At 38.8% G+C, this 20631-nt stretch overlaps 1 protein-coding gene across 5 annotated transcripts in view; it reads right to left on the bottom strand.

The window, feature by feature from the left end:
• Positions 1-5518: 5518 nt before the first annotated feature.
• fgf13a (fibroblast growth factor 13a) overlaps positions 5519-20631 on the bottom strand; it is a 117401-nt gene continuing 102288 nt past the window's right edge. For all 5 annotated transcript variants that reach the window (XM_067599616.1, XM_067599614.1, XM_067599615.1 and 2 more), the window contains 2 exons: positions 11307-11505; positions 5519-7529 (listed from right to left, as the gene is read on the bottom strand). In XM_067599616.1, the coding sequence (XP_067455717.1) occupies positions 7393-7529; positions 11307-11505 (336 nt within the window). In that variant the 3' untranslated portion in view covers positions 5519-7392. The remainder of the gene's footprint in view (positions 7530-11306; positions 11506-20631) is intronic.

Genomic DNA, 20631 nt, shown 5'->3' with positions numbered 1-20631 from the left:
GTTGCAATTCAGTGTGTAAGTTAAACAGGGCGTGCACTTTACATGTGACTCATGTTACACCTTATTACCTTATCAGGCTACATTATTGTTATTATCTTTGCTAAAACAAAATGGAGAAAATGAGGGAGCCATGCAGAATGGATAATGACACCAAACCATCTGAGAAGTAATGTATGGAAGCATTTTGCATTTGACACAATAAATAAATGGAACTATGGATAAAACTAAGGCTGTTTGCTGACTAAATTGCAACTTCCTTACAGTAAAGCTTGCTTGTCACTCAAATGAGGCAACAGTGTCTGCAAATGAACGCAACAATGTCAACGATGCATTGTGTGATTCTTATCAGAAAGTAGTGTACAAGCCGTGGACATTGCTTTTTCATTTCATTGTAGGAAATCGGAAACTCAAATGAAAGAGTGGACAGTAAATATAGTGTACTATACTGTACATATGGAGTGTTTTTACTTTTGTTAGTCTTTGGCTATATACGATTTCCACATTATTTTTTTCTAAAATATTGAAATAGGGAGAATATGTAGGAAAAATTTCTGCATTTTGGTGATCCGATGTGGATGTAAACAACATCAAATTACAGCTGAAAGTCAACACTGTAACCTCCGTAGTCATTGATTCATTTTAAATTCAGCGTGCTGGAGTACAGAGCCAACACAACAACAAATGTGTCACGAATTCTGTGTTCCAGTATATTCCCTTTCAGTTTCTTTCTCAGTAACAACAACCGGGTCGTGGTCTCATCTCTGATAAACAATCCACATTAAATCCCACTGTAGCCTGAAGAAAAAGCAGGAGGTGACACCTCAGCTGTACTGCACCTCTAATGGGGGAAGCAGAGATGTCTGTTGCTATTTGTGGTGGATATTATCAATGTGCATTCTCTGGGCAACGTGTCTTACCCATCTTTTCTGCCTGTCCCTGGTGCTCCGATGTGCTGGTGACACTGATAAGCGGAGGTGCAAGACACTCTCTGCTCAGGGTAATCTGTTGAGAGTGAAGCTACTGCCTTTTCTGTGCCAACCAGAGGAACATGGGGAGGATGATGGAAGAGAGGTTGTTAGAGGGACAAATACCAGCAGACTCTATTTGGACTCTCAGCTCACAGAGGGCACAAGGGTGTCAAGGGACAAAGAGGCCTGGTATTTTCAGGGTTAGCCGTGATGCATTTCATTCAGTTTCATCAGTTTCTTGACCTAACAAGCTTTTCATGCATGAGCTGAAAGCTACAGGGTTTTAGTCGGCTTGTGTCTTGGGCTGCTGTCACCTGATACATTTATATTTGTAGGTTGTTTTGTTTTTTCATGTGAAAGCCCAGGCATAATATGACAGCTCAGTGCACTGTTACACAATAACTAAAGTGTCACTCATTTCTGCTGTTTTCTCCCTAGGAGGTCTTATGCACAACTTTGTTTCCTGACGCTAGCTGGCTGGGTGACTGTATTTATCTCGCTGTTAAGCTTTTCTATCCCATTTCCTTCTGCTCTATCACATTTTCTTTGTCCCTAATCCTTTCTGTTTATTCTTAGAGATATCTCCAAGGTTTAAAGCCATATAGCATGGCATTTATAGTCTGTTAGCTTGAATTTTTTCCCTCTTTTTTGTATAGCCCATTTTCAGAGATTTGGACTTGTGAAAAATGACAATAAAGCTTTATGTTTAAGTAGCCAGATTCTTGACAATACACAATTTTTCATTCACCCCTTTCATCTGCAGATAACATATCAATGTGTAGCGTAAATTAGGTCTAAATTGTCCACAATAAACAGATAAAGAAGGAAATTGAGAAGGAGCACAGATGTGAGCTGCAGCTGCCCCTCGTGGGAGGCTTCTGCGTCAGACAGTCAATTAAATCCAGTTGTCTTTGTCTTCTTCCGAAGGTTGTAAAAGCATCAATATTTCTGGGAAGCTGCACTTAACTCAGTTTGTTGTACATTAAATTGTGTGCAAAATACAAGGAGCAAATCATTTAAGCTTGTAGTAATTTCATGCATTGACTTCTTGACTGGCAGTTGGGAAATTGTTTCCTGTATAACACACCTCTTGTGACAACATTGTAAGAAAAGAATTGTAAAAGGCAACAAGACACATCTGTAACATCAACATTATAAGTGAGGAAGAGCTCTCAAGAATCCCAATGGAATATTACATTTTATGAAAAGAATATGAAAAATATGAGTTTCAAACATGACTCTTTATCAGTCTATTGATCTGGATTACAGGTTTTTCACTTCTAGACTAGAAAAGCTGATGACTGATATGCATCAACTATGCAAACACAGAACAAGTGTTTTCTTTTGATACCACTTCACAAAAAAATGTTATTTATGATTTAATCAATCATTCATTAATGCCTTGCTTACTGTTACTTTATGTTTTATTGCTGATTTGTAAAGCATTAATGAATAATTTATCAACATCAATACAGTCAATAATAGCAAAGTTAATGTGGCATCAAAAGAAAGAAGACATTGCTGTGAGCGATGTCATTAAATGGTACATACAGTAAAGCGAATTACATTCATGTAATTTCTGTATATGTTAAGAATTTTTTTTTTAAAGTGCGATAGTGAAGAAGATGACCAAGATGGAGAGACAGAAGGGGAGACTGGGTGAGAGAGAGAGGGGGAGAAGTGAAGCCAGTCAGCCTGTGCTGGCAGTGATAAAGGGTAATAAGTTATAGCATTCGCAGGTACACAGTGCTCACATATATCACAGCTCCATCAGTTCTGTCTGATTTGTGACAGATAATTGCAGATTGATCTCACTCAAGATCTCAAATCCTCGCACACTGGCGTGACAATAGCTTTGCTTGATGTGTGTGTATATGTGTGTGGCTTTGAGTGTGTGTGAAAGACACACACCCTCAGGATTTGCATCTGCTCTTTTTGCAGGCTTCATGAAGACTCATTAGTCTGGCCAAGTGACGGGCAGAATAACTGATTGGTCAGTGAGTGAAAGAAAGAGAGAGAGCAACAGAGGGAAAGAGAGAAAGAGATGCCACAGAGGGAAAGTGGCCGCTCCTCACATCACCATCTCTGAACAAGGCAGGCAGGCCTCCGTTAATAAATTGGACTGTCCCATGCTAATGAATGGAGTCTAGAGATGGGCAAAAGGAAATGAAGGGAGTAGGGGGATGTCAAACTACATGAACGATGAAGTAGCTCATATCAGGGCCTATATTACAGAGGCCTATTAGTCCTGTGTCTCTGCTGGCAATAGGCGTAATGAGGCAGTCTCCAAAGACCAAATTGATGCCTACTCTATCTCACACTCTGAGGATGAAGAGGGAGCCTATTGTACAGTTGTACAATTGGCTGTAGTAACCAGCAAAAGTCTCTTTTGCGCTTACATTATTGAACAATGACACAACTTATATCTTTAGACTAATTAAGTGACAAGTGAGTGTTCACTCAACATTTTTCAGAAGAACTGTCCATCCATTGTCCATCACAATGCTGTGGAAACTTGTCTCTTTATGGTTTTCTTTTTTATGGTCCTTATTAATGTTTAAAAGCACTTTGGATGGAAGAGGATCAAAATTTTTAACAGCAGTCTTTTGCACTTTTGATGAGATTCCTGGTGCTTGCAGATTACTTGGATTATTTGCTTTGATCGAGAAAACATATGCAGGCTGGTAACATATTTTTATCATTTCTGTTAATCATAAACAGAAAGACACATGTAATATATAGCACTACAATTTTGCATCGGTACTATTAAGCTCACTATATATCAGAAAGGGTTTTTTCATTAACTGATTACTTTTTTACATCAATAGTAAGCATGAATAGTTAATATTTTACTATGAATCATTTATTTTTCAGCATTTTATCATTCATCATTCATCATTCATTCATCTCATAAAAATGATCTCTGGGCCATTATGGTAATCAAGTCTTGGTGTAATCTTTTTTACTACTATAAAAATCATAATAAATTTACACTCTGACATCAAGCCGTGCATTGAACTGACCTTTGACATTTTAAACAAAGTATACTGAACTACTACAAGTCCTTTTTTAGAAATTATCCATATTTGTGGGCTACTACTTAAATAAATCAATCTCAATGCTTCATGCTGAATCAAATCCTTGAATTTTGGTGGTCAAGCAGCCTCTGTTTATATTTGGAATATACATCAAGCTTTTTAATATTACACTTTCCAGGTGTGCCAGCGTACCATATATCCCCACATTATGTACATATAATATCTCAAATAACATGATACAGTATTCTGATACTTGATGTATTGAGGTGGTGGAGGTGTTCAATAAAATTGATTGTTCTTTAACAACCACTCTTTGAGCTTGACAGTTTATTAAGAAAGGGAAACATTTCCAGGAGGTGGTTTTTATGTCACTGATGTGTAGTAAATTCAAATTCAGAAATTATTGCGTACTGTATTGCTCTTTCTGTAATTTTTTATTTAAATGTTTATCTTTAAATGTCTGTTAGCTGAATTCTTTTGAATTTTCAATAGCGGCTATTTCATAAAAATGGAAGGTAATTTGTCTTTTATTTACATATCTTATTAAATACATTTGTTCAGAAAATCAATTCAGAAAACTTCAGTATTCTTGTTGTATTTCCCATTGCACTCTCTACAATAGTATTTGCAGTCAGGTTGCCTTTTTTCTTCCATCGCTTGTTCTTTGTGTCACATTTTTACCCTCAGCATCCCTGACATGCACTGTGGGTGACAATCAGAGTAGAGTGATCATGGACAAAACCCCTAATTAAAGAAAGTGCTTCTTCCCGAGATGACAGAGACAGTGTGGGAGAGAGGGCTGACCTTATTAACAAAGCCTAGTAGGTTAACACAGTGTCATGCCATCATTCAGATCATCCTTTCCCAGCTTGTCTTAGTAGTGACGGACTTGCTGTGTAATTACTACCTAGTGTCATGTCCTCTCTGCACATATTAAGACCCTATAGCACTGAAGTGTTATGATTTTACCCATCATGCACAGCCCGGATGTGTGATCTTGTGCCTTGGCGCAAATGGGCTTTATCTGCTTGGAGGACAAGATTTGAATCACTTTTACCATGGCTTATCTCAAGGTCAGCCTTTTGGAAAGAAGTAAAAGTGATCCTGCTTTTGCTTACTTATTGTGATGTTATTGAGCAAAGGCAGCAATCATACAGACACACGATAGAGCCACAGCAGCGGAGCAATATCCAGTTATCTAGTCTTCAGATTTTCAAATCCAAAAGAGATATTGATTTATTAGCTAGAATGAGCTCATAAGCCCGTCTACCGGCCTCAACTCTGAGGCAATTAAAGGCATATCCCACGTCTATGTGATATGTTGGTGTCCACAAACAGGAAAGAGGCCAGGTATGAGTGTATGTTCAGTAGTTGCTATCTAAACTCTAATTCCCACAACACAGTCTTCTCTATAATTGGAATGGCTGTAGGCTGGACTATATAGGTTATTTTGAGTACATAAATAAGGCAAGTGATGGGACAAAGAAGAAAGTCTGACACATTTTAAAAGTATATCTTAATATAAACATTTTATTCAGTGCATTTTTGTGTATACAACAAATAATAAACAACTGGAAGTTATCAGACAGCCACAATGTCTGCCTGTATATGTTGTTTTATCAGATTTAGCCTGGTAGTTTGGAACACATGATCCAACATGGGTTAATACACATAGCCTACATCATGCAGCTCTAGACCAGAATTCCCTGCTTTCTCCCATGCAACAGATAGGTTCACCTAATACAAACCACCTCTGGAGGAAACCAAGAAAAGAAAGCCTCCCAGAAGCATGTACCAGAAAAAAGTTATGTAGCTGAAGGGAAGAGAGTACATAGCCCACAAAAAGGGTCCTTTTTGTACATAATTGTGTTTGTACATGCCCTGTGCAAGAAAGGGAAGATGTTCATTTTTGAATGTTTTTTTCTTTTTTTTTTCCACTTTTACAAATATGACGTGTCCTATAAAATGTTAAGCCACCTAAAAGTCCACAGTATTCTTTTTTAATATAGAAAATATTGTCACCACAATAAGTTACTCAAACACATAACAAGCATCCTGGGAAGGGGCTTGCACCATATTCCTATGGTGAACTGTATCAGTCAATAGAAGTCGACAAAAAAGGATGGCGGGGAGGTCGAATTATGACACAAGCACAAAGGGAGGAAACAGATCACGAGGACAAGAGACGGAGACATTGTGACACAGTAGAAACAGAAGGGAATGGGGACACTGAATAGTCGTTTCATACCTCGGCCATCGAGCATATCAGCAAAAAGCACAACATCAAGCACGCTGACAACTCCAAAGTGTTTAAGATCACTTCCTTTTCCCATTGTTCCATTGTTTCCAAAATCTTAGCTTTCTCTCATCAAAAATGTACAATAAAAAAAAAAAAATCCAGCTTTGCCTCTATACTGGCTTGGTTTTCAGCGGCTTAAAGGGACACTCTTTCGTTCAGTCTTTGGTTTGCTGGAACCCCTTTCAATGGTGCAACAGCAACAAAAATACAAATACTGAACAATGACAAGGGAAGAGAACAAGAGGGGACAAAAACAAAACCAGTTAAATAAAAAGTCAAATAAATCAAATAAAAAGCTCCCAGCTAATTCAGAAAATTAGCAAAAACCAAGGTGCAGCTGTGGCATCTCTGAAAAGAAAGAAAAAAATTGCAAGAGCCACACTGTCCCTTATATTTCAGGTCAGCTGAACATAGGCTTCATTTTCCCATGCTAGAGAGCTCAGTCTCTGAGCGTGTGCACTAGGATGCAGGAGAGCTACCGTCTGGCTGGCCACAGTCCCAGCAGCACTAGGCTGTGCCACACCAGGGAGTTTATAGGCTTTGTATTCACAGAAGCATGGATGAGACAGAGATCAGGGCTTGTACTGTACCACTGCAGCCTTGTAGACCAGCACCGTTACTGGCTTTCCTGAACGCCTACATGTCTAACTTCCTGCCCCTGTCTGACAGATGCACGAGTGCTTGGTGTCTACATGACCTAAGAAAAGTTACTGTCGACAGGAAATTAGGAAAATAAAAAACATGAAAAGATGAGCTAACTGGTATGCTTTCACCACCAAAAGAGAATGATCAAGGTAATAAATAAATCTCAAGCCCAAAACAAAACTTTTAATTGTTTTTTTTTAAGTCCAGAATGGTATATATGCTGTGAAGTTTCTTACTATTGACGCTGTTTTGAGACGGAAACAATGAGTGACCAGGATGGTACCTAACTATTTTTATTAATGGTGTCTAGGTGTATGTGTGTGGTATATGGTATCGTAGCTAGTCCTGAACCGCTGATCGGAGAGAGAAGTCTGCTTGGATTCACGCTCTGCTGGAGGTAAGGTTTCGTGGTTCAGCCCCAGGCCTGGGTGCGGCTGCCGGGCTACGTTGACTCATTCTGGCTCACGGCTTTGCCTCCGTTGAGCACAGCTGAGGCACTCCGACTCTTGGTGGGTGTGCCGCTGCCAGAGCGGGAGAACTCTGTCAAGTCATGAAGGGATGGCTCTCTGTACATTGCCACTGTGGAAACACAAGAGAAGCGCATTCACGTTACAAAAACAACAACAGAAAACAATAATGGTAATAAATAGGATACAGGTAGCAATGAAAAAATTTGCAGAATGCATCCTGTGTTGGTATAACATGAGATTTTACTTATAATTTCCTGCAAACTGCTGAATCAAGCGGTGACAGCAGACCAGGTCGGTGCTGAACTAAAAAAACAAAGCCTATATTCACAGCATGGCATTATAAATTCAGGAGTTGCTAATGCTTTGGCTTTGCTGTGTATGCAGCATCGGCCCAATATGCTTCTCAGCAGCCTTTTTCCTAAGAAATATCAGTAATCTGAGGTTCGCAGTCTTTGGTTTCAGGATGTTGTCAACATCCTTCTGCCCAGAATGCTATTTGATGTTCATCCCTAAGGGAGTCTGTGGCTGAAACAGCAAACCCAGTCCTTCAGACACTTCACTTAGCCCAGCATTTTTGTTACAGCAGCAATCCAGAGACCATCCCTGTGTAAACACATCAATCACCAAAGCAGGATTTCATCGGGAAACTGCTGATGATTGGTGCCAGTCTTGTTAGTGACAGTATTGTATGATTATAATGGTGGATGACTGACCTCAGGATTATGGTATCACCTAAACGCTGCCGCTGCTATTCATTTTTAAACATAAATCCCCAAAAACAACCATCCATATTGTCATTTTTTCCCATCCCTGTACACAAATCTTCCCATTTTTCCAATGACAGATACCATTCAACAGACTACACACTATCCTGATAAAGGCAGCTCTTTGTGGCATGCATCAGGACTTTAAGGAAGAATTGTAAGAGGATTTTCCTGTTTGGGTTTGAATGACGTGAACTGAACTTGCACAGTTGCTTCATCCAAAGGAAGACAGAATGAGAGGCTGTGGGCTGAGATTCACAGACTGGAACCAGAAGAGGAGTGAGTAATGGCTGGAGGAGATGCCATTGCCAGAGCAGAGACAGCTTCTTAATTGGTGCCCTGTAACACCACTGCCTCTGAATCTTTATGAGCTGCCGGAACAAATTCTCCTTTATTTCTCTTCCTCCCTCTTTCCCTTGCAAAGCTCTTTCCAAACCACTAGCTACATGTGGAATTTAAATGATATAAAAAGATTTTGTAAATACTGTGCATTACGGGCTATTTTTAAAGTTTGTGCAAAACATGGTGATGTCTTACATCTTTTGGTATTACAACAAACATGTTTTTTCTTTTTCTTTCTTTTTTTTGGATTTGCTGTTGGACCTCAAAAAATTATATTTCTTCTTTTAGATAAAATACACACAAGCCAGCTGAAGTCTCTAGCTTTTGGAATCAGTGAGAATTACTGTCTCACTCAGCCTACATCTATCTTCGTTATTCTCTCTTACTCTTTCTTAGTATTTCTCTCAGCATAAAGCAAGGCAATCATTCTCTGGCGATTGCTCTTAAGTGTTTTTGAGACCCCCTGGATGGCCAGTTAAATGAAACTGAAAAGCTATTATAGTGATCTCAGAGGGCAGACATGGACTCTTAATAGGATGCTGGCTGGAGGAGCTCCACCAAAGACCCAAGAAGGGGCAGCGTCATACTGGCAAATAGAAGAAATTAAGAGTTTACCTCCAAAGTGGAATATCCAACATTGAAATCAATGCTTATAACCCCTCATATATTATTAAATAGTTTATAGAAGTTTAACATTTTTTACAACATTGGTATGAAGATGATGTGTCTTTCCAAGAATATTTCATCTTTAATTTGAAGCGTTGTGACTTGATCTCCATTTTAAATACAAAATATATGAGCATATATGCCTTAATTTAGCCTTACCACAAAATTCTGTAAGTCTGTAAGTCACAATTCTGTAAAAAAACATCAGTCTATGAATCAAAATATCCATTCTAATACCCCCCCAATCCCAGCGTAATATACAGTAAATGAAAGTGACAGGGCAGCAACTCACTTGAGGTAAGCAAAATATATACAGATATCAAAGCAGCTACACATAAATAATTAAATTTTTGCCTGTGTCACCTATGGTACTCATTGATAATTTTATGATAAAATACTACATCTGGTACTTCATAAAACCAAATAGCCACTCTAGGTTTAAGACTTAATGATCTTTTGACCCAGTTAGTCACCAATAATAACCTGACAGAACCAGTAGGTAAGTTAATATGCAGCCACACAAAATGTAGTGAAACTATAAAAAAAAGAGCCAGTTGTGACAGACCCCAACTACTCAACAATCAACAATCTGAAGGAATTGTCCTCTTTTCCTCATTGTTTGAGTATTTTGTGCTGCAAGCCTTTCATTTCTTACTAAGAAAAAAACTCAGAGTGCTCTCCTTTTATCCCACTGAGGAGAAACAGATTCTCTCTCTGCCTCCTCTGTGTTGACAGGTAAATCTGTGTCTTGTTAAAGATGAAAGGACTGTGGCCTTTTCAACAGAGAGCACAGTACCATTTCTCTGTCTCTCCTCCATTTCCTCTGTTCTTCACTACCACACACATTGCATGGATGGGTGTGGTTCTGTGTGACTTTATTGTAATGAAAACTAAGTCCTTGGTGCTACTATTTAAAGGATTTAAACGTTATTGTTCCTGCTCATTCTGGTCACAGACAATGGCTTGGCCCCATTCTACACTGTATCTGCAGTGGAGTGTAACCAGCTAGAGGAAGCTAGGTCCATGCCAGCATCTCTAAGGAGAATGCTAAATGGCAAGGAGTCCTGTAGAAAGCAGCTCATTTAGTCTTTACTGAAAAAGGACAGAAGGTATAAAGAAAATAGGCACATTTAATCGTAGAGAGAAGCTAGTGGGTTTTCTTATTGTGAACAATAACCCCTTTGCCAACTAGAAAAGTGACAGTACTGAATAATCAAGAGGCTTTCTCAACAAATTATGTAAGGCTGCACCCGACTCAGAATTTTGTCAGTCCAATCGGATTTGGCTGTTCAATATGAAGATTCCACTATTTGCTCCTTTGTTTTTCATATAGACTATCTGGCATCAGAAGATCAATTGGCATGAGTTTCAGTAATGATTTCCACCACATTAATATAGTCAAACGCAAGAGAGTCATGGGAACATATTTTTGAGCATTTAAAAATCAATATAAGACAGCTGCATATGGTGCAAGATTTGAATTGCGGCCTATTTGAATTGCTGACATAGAATGTCGGGCTACCATATGGATTTGTTTGAATAATGAGACAGTCAGCAAACATGTATTTCACTTTAAATCAAGCTTATAGCCTATTTTTTTTTAAAAACAACAACAAATGAAACAGTTTAAAATAAATTAACAGCATCTCTTCTTCAACAGGATAGGCCTACTTCTTTATTTCTCTTTAAACATAAAAACTAATAAATAAATCTAAACAAGAGTAAATTAATAAATAAAATTATCAAAGATTGGAATTATTTTTTTTAGCATTTATTATTTTTAGTAGGCATGCCAGCTAACCTTGCTAGAATATAAAAATATGTTTATGTTTCCCCTTATTTAGTATTCCTCATTGAAATATTATCCCTCTGAATATTTGTAAGCTTTTATCGGTTTTATCTGGTTATTGTAATGCACACTGACTGACAAAACAACTGCTTGACTTGAACAATCTCCGTCAACCGAGAGGTCTCTGACAGATGATTTGAGTCATCGACTTTCAAGGGGCAGCCTTAAAATTATGTAGTTAGGGGAACTTTAGCCCTAATGCCAAGCTTGGCATTGTCCTTAATGTTTAACAGTAAAATGTAAAAGAGGCTCTGGGCAGACTCACCTTTTAGAGGTTTGGGAAGGAAATGGGCTGCTGGCTTGTTCTTCTTGACATGGTTCCCCTTCATGATTTCTCCTTCCTTGTTCAGACCGAGGTACCAGCCCCTGCCCGACTGCTGCTGCCGGTATATCATGGAGGAGTATGTCACATAATAGTTCTCGAACACCGACTCCTTGAATTTACACTCTGGTGTAAAGTGTTCCTGGGGGGGGAGAAAGGAGATACAGATACAATGTATAGTAGTTGTTGGACAGTAATTCAAGAGTTGTTGACATCCTGTTATGAACAGAAGCAGCTGAAATACAATAGTTCATTACTTGAGAATGCAACTTAATCATGGTACACTGCGCTACACATCCAACATGCACTCGGGCATAGAAAGAGCGAAGAAGCTATCTCAAGTCTTAAGCCCCTGCTTTAATTTTTTTTCTCTTGAGAATTTTCTAAATCTATTCATTCCATTTACTGTAGTAAATAATGTAGCACTTTGTGGCATAGATAACAGTGATATGACAGATACAGAGGAGCATTAATAAAATATACAGGCAAGATGAAGAGTATATTCTCATTTTGCTCCTAGCTGTTAATTATGTATGGGCACTTCATTATCTTTCAGAGTATTGTCTGCTGTATTTAAGATTTTGTTGGACATGATAGTTTATTACTATGTATCTAAGTAATAAACGATGTATTTAAGCACTGACCTTTGTAAATTACAAATAATGACTGAGATGCTTTCACAAGGTGGCTTTAATAGGTTTATGTGCACTTGGGTAGTGTATGGAAGGTGTTTATGTTTTCTCCACCTGTCTTTCAACATTATCCATGTACTTTCTACAGCCAGTTCATTAGTGAGAGAGATAAGGGAGACTTCTTTGAGACATTGACTTTGCTGCTCATCTTCTGGACTCCATACTGTGCAAGAGTTCTCTCCCCCCTCTCTGTTTGGTTTAGAATCCAGTGCCTATATAGGATTTGGCCATTAATGCTACAACAGGGTGGCTGAGGTTTATTTCCCCTGTGGCAAGATTTTGTGAGTGTTCGTGGGCATGGATGTATGTGTGTGCATGTGTGTCTTTGTGTGTCTTTGTGTGTGTGTGTGTGTGTGTGTGTGTGTGTGTGTGCACGCGCGCTTAGGTGTTTGATTGTGTGTTTGTCCAATTTGTGGAGCTGCTTGGGCAGTGAGTCTACAGAACAGAGTCTAATCAGTTAGAAGACAATTCCCCCTGAGAGAGATCGAGGGACAGTGCATGAGGGAAAGGCAACTTAAGACAACCAAAGCTAGTGAGCAATGAATTCTTATGGCACTTTGCAAATGAAAATACACATATGCAAACACTGCACACCACACTTCTTTAATTCTAAAGCCAACACCTTAACACTCAAGTTCACATATACATAGACAGTTTGAATAACCAATGGGTCAAATTCACAATGGGTACTACAAAGTGAGCTTTCTCAGAAGGAGATGGATGAATGCCTCAGTCAGACTGAGACAGGTCTACCCAGGATCACTCCTATCCCATGTAAAAAACACCACTTGGTGTTTTTTAATTGGTGACATCCACCTATGCAGTGTTTTTTCAATTAATTAATCAAAAAACACAGCTAGGGTAGGTGTCATTGGTGAGAGTAATGACGTGTCCCCAGGGCTCACCATGACCTAAGTCCCGCTGTGAGATCATGACAAACAACATGTCACTACCAGACAGGAGGTCATCTATAATAGCCTGGCAGTTCAACGCTGATGCTCTTCATGTGCAGCACTTAAAAGGACTTCAAAAGACTGAATGAGGTTCAAGTCTGATAATGTGCTTTGCTCAGCTGTCAAAGCTTTTGTATACAATATAGCTAAAACAAACAAAAGCTATGTAATGCAAAAGTAGTGAGCTGTAATGGTTTGGAATATGATCACTTGTTGAACTTGTTAAAAGAACTACCATATAGAATCGCACCTCCTATCACACCCAGCTACAGATACCATTTGAGACAAATCCCAGTCCTACCTACAATGACTGACAACCACGCCCATTCATCATCCCCTGTTGCTGATCTTACCTTTACAGGGACTACACCATACAAAAATCTCTGACAGAAACAAAGCGGAAGTCACAGGAAGCTTGTGACATATCACCTCAATGGGATACATCCTGTTGGCTCAGCTCTAGTTATCAGTTAAGCTGCAACTTCACAGGGGTACCGAACACTCTATTTGAATAAATGCTAAGCCCACCAGGAGGGCTGCAGAATCAGCTGGGAGCATGCAGTGTTACGGTTCACTAAGAAATTAGTGCCGCAAACATCTTTAGTTTCGGACATAAGAGCCCTTAAACCGTAAAGACAAAAAGGCTGACAGACTAGTTAAGTAAAATGACAACATGTATTTCTTAACCTCTGAGGTTCTGGGCTAGGATTGTAAACATTGTTTGTACCAAAGACATATTTTTCTTACTGAGCTAACATACGTACACACATAGTTTTACACTTTACACACCATTTGTCCACACAGGTGCTAACCAGTAGTAATCAATGTACAATGACAATAACATGGTCCCTGACTGGCTTCCCACTCACTAATGCTGCCATTTGTGTTCCAAGCTAGGCTGGATACCTGCTCTCTGCAGCTGTAGGCAGGTGGATTTCTCTGTCTCACCCGGATGCTCCATAAGATGAGTGAAGCAGAGATAAGATGTATATCAAGAACTCCTAATGCCTAACTGATAATAGTGCTAGCACTGCAATTTAAGCACTAAACTGATAATGACTACAGATTCCACACCTTGAGAATATGATGCAAAATGAAAAAACAAAAAAACAAATGAAACAAATTACTAACAAAATTTTCTATTGCCAACAGTGTTGAGTCTGATGTCAAATATATATTATGGTGTAAGCAACCCAATTAGAGCCCATGAACTACTGGGCTTTCAATGAGGAGCAGTAGAAATTGAGGCTGCTATCTATTAGATTAAAAATCTGGAATGTAACAAAACTCTCCTAAACTATGTTGGAAATACACTAATCCATCAGTTTACCATGACATGCAGCTCTATTGAGGTTGAGGATGGCTATCCAGCTGTTACCCCCTGCTGTGAGGATACAGTGTAAATAGAAATGTGTTTAGCAGTAAAATGGCACATGAACCAACAGTAATATATTTGGCAAATCACTATATACAGCATACAGTAAGTTATGGAGAAAAAAAATTCAACTGAGTTCAGCTAAAGCTATAATGAGATGGCAGTAGTCAGTAGTTTGCCAAATCAAGTGTCTATCTTCCAGTCAAGTCTTTTCTATTCCTTTATGTATTGTATTGGCTAAATATAAGTTGAACCTAATTATAAGACGACTCTACCTTTTCCAACACCTCATCTTCAAGGACCCATTGAAGGTACAACACACTTTTACACTGGTCCTGTTGGGAGAGTTTCCCTGAAATACTATTAAACCAAAGAGAAGAGCGTTCTTATCCTTGGATCTCTTTGTCTTTGTGAGCTCCTCGTCATCTGTGACAGCAGTAATTCTTGGTTGTTTGACAGATGATTCAGTTCATGATCCTTTTCTGCAGTAAAAGGCGTCAAAAGACACTTTGGACACTTTCATGTTCATTCATCATGAATTTATTTCCTCCATGGCAGAAAACTTGTTCCATGAGCCTTCACAAACTCCTGCAGGTTAAACAAAACACTTTTAGGACTGCCAGACTCTAAAAGACACTATAAACAGACTTGAAGACACTCGCCAGCCTACCAACATACAAGTAACCCTTAATGCAACACCAGCACTCTCTTCATTAAAAAAGAATATCTGATGTTGTGAACACAAAATTATCTATATATCTATCTATTATTCCAGAAAAAAAAATCTTATACTTGGACCAATGCAGTATTTAACAGAAAGTGTTTCCTTATTTTATGTTTATGAAGGTATAGGTATACAACCTATTAAAGGGCCTATGTGACTCCTTAAGCAAAATAATAAAAGCAAACTAAGTATACTATTGAAAGGTTTCTGTTGTTTTCCTACTAGATCTTGGAGGGGATGCAAGACATTTTCTGTGACAGACAGCAGTTTGCACAGCATCCTCCTCTCCAAACTGTTAACAGCTCTCGAGTAGTTCCAGCACTGTCCAAGTGTTTTTGATCAGTGTATCCACTTCGCTTGCATCGCCAGCTCTGATGTTTCTGCACTAGCAGATTGCTGCAATATTGCACTCACAACAACAGAGTGGTAAAAGATTTCAACGATTTCAAAGGACCTCAAAAAATAAGGACTGCCTTGGACCTTCCCATAGGCAACTCAGTATTGCCCTTCCAGTCCAGTCTGTTGTCAAGGATAAAATATCACTATCCCTCAAATTATGGCATTATTCAAAGAAAGTAAGTTGAGCCTTAGATGTTAAATGTGGTCTGTGAGATCTTTAGTGGTAAGCTACGGTATGGCTGTGTTCTTCAGATATTACACTGATAACCCGGACTATATAAGTATATACAAGTATAAGTATACAAATAATTTGTGCAAACATCAAGAAGATAAACACTTCAAAGTGTTGCAGGAAAAAGGAGAATCAACAAAATTTTCATACTGTGCTTTACTTATTTGGCCTCAAATTGAACTTGATGTTAGATCTAAGCTTTTGTCTAAAGGAATATTCGATTTCTTTCTCCCACCTCACTCTCTATCTAATTATAAAAATCAGATTTTATTTATAATATTTTGTCTTCCATTGCTTTCTTGGTCTTTCTTGTACATTGTTAATTTCTTGACTGTTCAACTCTTTCAATACCATGCCCATGTCTTCTTTCTTTCTTGCTTTCTGACTCTCTGTTCTTCTGGTCAGCTCGATTAGCAGCAGTAGTCTTCGAAAGGCTGGGCGGCATCCATCTCAGTTATGCACGAGCAGCAATTGGAAGCTAAATAATGGGTTGCTCAGCTCTCGAGCCAGGAGTTCTGTTCTACCTCTAATAATGAGCTTATGTGGATTTGGCTGGTTACACTCACCCTGGAGAAGACTAAGAGTCTATTGATAAACAGACCCATACAGACAGATACAGGCACATCTCGTGCCAAGATGGAGAAGAGGCTGCTGGCCGGTACTGCTGTATCGGAGTGGGTCTATGGACAACAGTCTCGCTCAGACTGACACAAGTAAGGGCCAAAATGGCAGGGGATCCCCATTTCTATTCTATCAGGGCTGTGATAGACAGAAACATTCACATTCTTCTGAATGGGCTCCAGTCGCGTCTCCTTCAGTCAATAGCATATCTATTGTTCACTGAAACCAATCTCCTAGTGAAAAAATCTCACATCACTGAAATCATGACTCCAGTGCCAGATGGAGCGAGGGGAAATCACTTTAAAAATAAAAAGCAGGACACTATCTGCATAGGAATAATATCAGGCGTGTCATTTCCCTCCCCCAATGTCTGTATGGTGGTTTGGCTAAATGGACTTTTAATGATCCCATTACACTACACAGGCTTTTCTTTGAAATATGACAAGTCCTTGTCCGAATGATGCACAGCTGGCAACCTCACTAACACAATGTCCAGGCAAGTATTTTTTTGTAAAAGCTAAAATTATTACAGCATTCTGTTATATATTCAGTTGGAAGCTGTGCCCCTTTCATACAAAACCATTTAGGCTGAAGGAAAATGGCTCTAGTGTGTTTGATACGATTAAGATTTAGATGAGCTGCATACATACCACTGTTGAACAAAAAATTGTGTTTTATAGTCTTGTTGCTGGGAGGTATGTGATACATTTCTCCACATTTTATAGGAGTGGAATAGACAAATCTCACATAACATCCCTGTTCATTCTTCTTTTTGGAAACATCTGCGAAGGGATGAGCAGTGTTTTCATTTAACTTTATAGACCTTGCTGCCTTAAGCTATGCTGTAGGACTTGTAGGATTGGTAAACAAGAGAAAAAGAGGATTGGAAGCTTCAGGGCTTCCCTTTCATGTACTACACCAGCTTCATTTTTGAAATATAATGCAGTGCCAACGGTAACATCTACTTTTGCCTCCTCTTGCCCTTTGAGGTTCATTGGTATTCGTACAAAGAGTACCTCACAAAAATCAGTGCAACTCAAGAAAAATACATGAATATTTATCAGGATATCAGGAATGATTTTTTAATCATCACAGTTTGAGCTTAAATTAGGTTAAGACCCCAAAACATTCGCCTAAGAAATCCTTCCTTCTCATCACCCCTCCTCTTTTGAAAGTCTCTGTAGTGACAGGCATGCAAATCTCATTTCAGTAGAAATTTTTCACATGCAGCTGTACATGTAAACACGCCTGTAAATATGTATAAAACATCTCCACTGTAAGTGTCTCACCTCCCTATAATTCCTGTTCTTGCATACAAAAATTTCTTAGACAGAAATTCATGTATACATGTCTTTCTAAATGAAGTGAGTTTTATCTCGTGGGAAAAAGGGCAGGGAGATATTGAGAAGGGTGTTGAGTTTTACAACAAGGGGGAATCCTGGCTGAAGTTATGGCAGTATTGCCTAAGCTCTTTGCGATCCAATAACTGCCTAGAGGAGGACACTTTTAAAGGCTGATGCAAGTGTTGAGCGTAACGCACTGAAGGATGTTCCCCTGCACATTTTTAATATCCATGAATGTAAAACGGACATGCACAAACACACACAGACAGACACACACTGCCCATCTGGGAAACCTCTTGTACTCTAGCACACAATTACACAATTCAGCAGCAGTGGTATGGGTAACTGTAAAATGAATATTCCATTAGCACGGCAGTCATGTCAAGAAAACACTATCAATTATGATGCACTCGCAAGCATCATTCTGTTGGCTTCAGGGGAGTAATTACTGACCAATAATGTTTTCCTGATCGAATCAGCAGCAGGAAAAATACTAGCATAATGGATCCGATCTCCTCTGTAAATATATTGGCTGGATTTTTTTACAAGACAAGCCAAATCAATGCTGCACACTGCCCCATGTGTATTCAGCTGCCATATCGAAACTAAAATGACACCAATTATGCCAATGGAATCAGGGCTGAGTGCTGTTCTAGTTTCTTTGCGGCCATCAATGCTTGTGAGACTCACAAAAGCTAATGCTACGGCTGGGCAGTGAAGCCAAATCTTGCTAAATCCGGCTTTTCAGCGTCCTGGTCTTTTCAGCTTGGTGGAAGTGGATTAAAAAGCACCTTTAGTTAAAGATAAAGTACACTCATAGCGTTCATTTGTTTGGGAATAAATTGGAGAGCTTTAAGCTAGTGGAAAAGAGCCTTACAAATACCAAATACAAATAGACACACCCACACAGGGTACACGTTCAAGCCAGTAGCACACACACATACACACAAAACACAAACCAGTTAATGACACAGCTCAATGGAGTGAAACCTTACAGCATTGGTTATTTACCAAAGGCATTGTGCTTGCTAAATGGTTGAAAAGGCATGGGTGTGAGCCAACTACATATCTAACAAGAGTGTACTAAAATTAAAATACACAAGTACTCGCACGTGATATACACACTTATTTGCTGGCTTTCTGTCTGTATTTTTCTCTTAATCTTTATTCTACAAACATACAAAGAATGATATTTTATTATTGTACTCTCAAGAATAAAATATGCTCTCTGCATCTCTTCTACAAGGTTTCAATGACTCTCCTGAAGCAAGGAGGATTTAATGCGAGTCTCACATTCTTTTCTTTTTACCTCACCATAGCCATACTTTTATCTTCTCCTGTGCATTATTCAGATTACCTTTCTTCTCATTTTAGACGGCTGGCGCAGTACCTTATAAATGAGTAACTGTGTGAAGGGTTGGATGTCTTGCTCAGGAACCCTTTAACAGGCATTTTACATACAAAGGACCTGTAAACCTCAATGCTAAACTGATAAATATCTCCACCCAAAGAGCTCTGAACTCTCAGCGTTACTAACACTCACACAGAGCAGTCTAGACGAGACTCAACTGGAGCCTCAGTGACTCACACTAATTCAAATATGACCCACCAGGAAAATTAATAACACCACTTCAAAGGCACCTCATGAGATATGTGGACACCACTTAGCTCAGTGTCTAAAAATATACACGAAGATCTGAAAACATATAAAGAGAGCTTATATTACTTTTTTTTCCAGACTCAGTAGAAATATTCTCAGGATTGGGGTAGTAACTGTATGTTGTTACGGATTATTTTAGATTATGTTTTTCTCATGGATTGCTGTGTAGAATAAACAACATTTCTGATGTTAAGTTTGCAAAAGTGGAAGGGCAATCAGGGAAATATAGGATAGTAAAGTAAAATACATATTAATTGGTTCTTCCTCTCCCACACATTGATGCTGAATATGGATGAATATATTTTCACTGGTGCATTCTGCCTCACCCACACATGTGCACTCTTTTTCACACTCCTCATTTCTCTCACTCTCTCACGGCCTCTTTTCTCGGTGTATGTTCTCCGTTGCTATATGTACAGAACAGGCAGTTATGTACAAACAGATGCACATGCACCAGATGCATATGTGAGTCAACTCATTCTACACTCTAAAAGCCATTTAAAATAATGCTATCAAAAGAAATACATAACATCAGATTAAACCCAAACATACATAAATGTATAATGTAGAGTATATATGTGTATCATATGCATCCTATTTATTACATTACTGTATACTGTACAGTATGTATTTATTCACATCTCCATTCATGCATTCACTTACGCACACGTGTACAATATTGGAAGATATCCAGATCCCCGTAGCAGTGCTCCATTCCCCCACCCAGACTACGTCATCTGTTGTCTCTCCACTGTTGATTGGGAATCTCCCTGCAATACTGACCTGCTATTGGCTGGCTTAATGTGTGGCTTTAAGGCAGCACTTTACCATAGCAGCAATTCCAGCAAGACAGGGGCTATTAGGCAGCCAGCTACACATTCAATTCAATTCCCTCTCTAATATAGCTGAAACAGAAAGCTCTACAACCCATCCCCCAACTGCATTATTCCAATTTAACACACCTACAAGATGTATTTCACATGGGTGCTGGTGTTTAAAACAGCATAGATGATATGTGCAGCTAGAAGTATTGTTTTTAGATCGTAGCTTTTTTGTCTTGCACTATTTGACTAAACTTTCACACATTTATACATCACAAAAACACAGGGATAAACAGAATAAAGAACAGATTCAGTGCTTGCAAGTACAGTTAGGTATTGTTTAGATTAGGGATGCAAATTTTAAGCGATTTCCTTAATTGATAGTCGGCTGTGTTAACAATTGATTATCAATTAATCATTAATAATTCATGTAATACGGTGGACGTTT

This window comes from Thunnus thynnus, chromosome 9 (genome assembly GCF_963924715.1).
Source record: "Thunnus thynnus chromosome 9, fThuThy2.1, whole genome shotgun sequence".
NCBI classification, from domain to species: domain Eukaryota; kingdom Metazoa; phylum Chordata; class Actinopteri; order Scombriformes; family Scombridae; genus Thunnus; species Thunnus thynnus.
The sequence above is the reverse complement of the archived record's forward strand: the minus strand, read 5'-3'. Positions and strand labels throughout refer to the sequence as shown.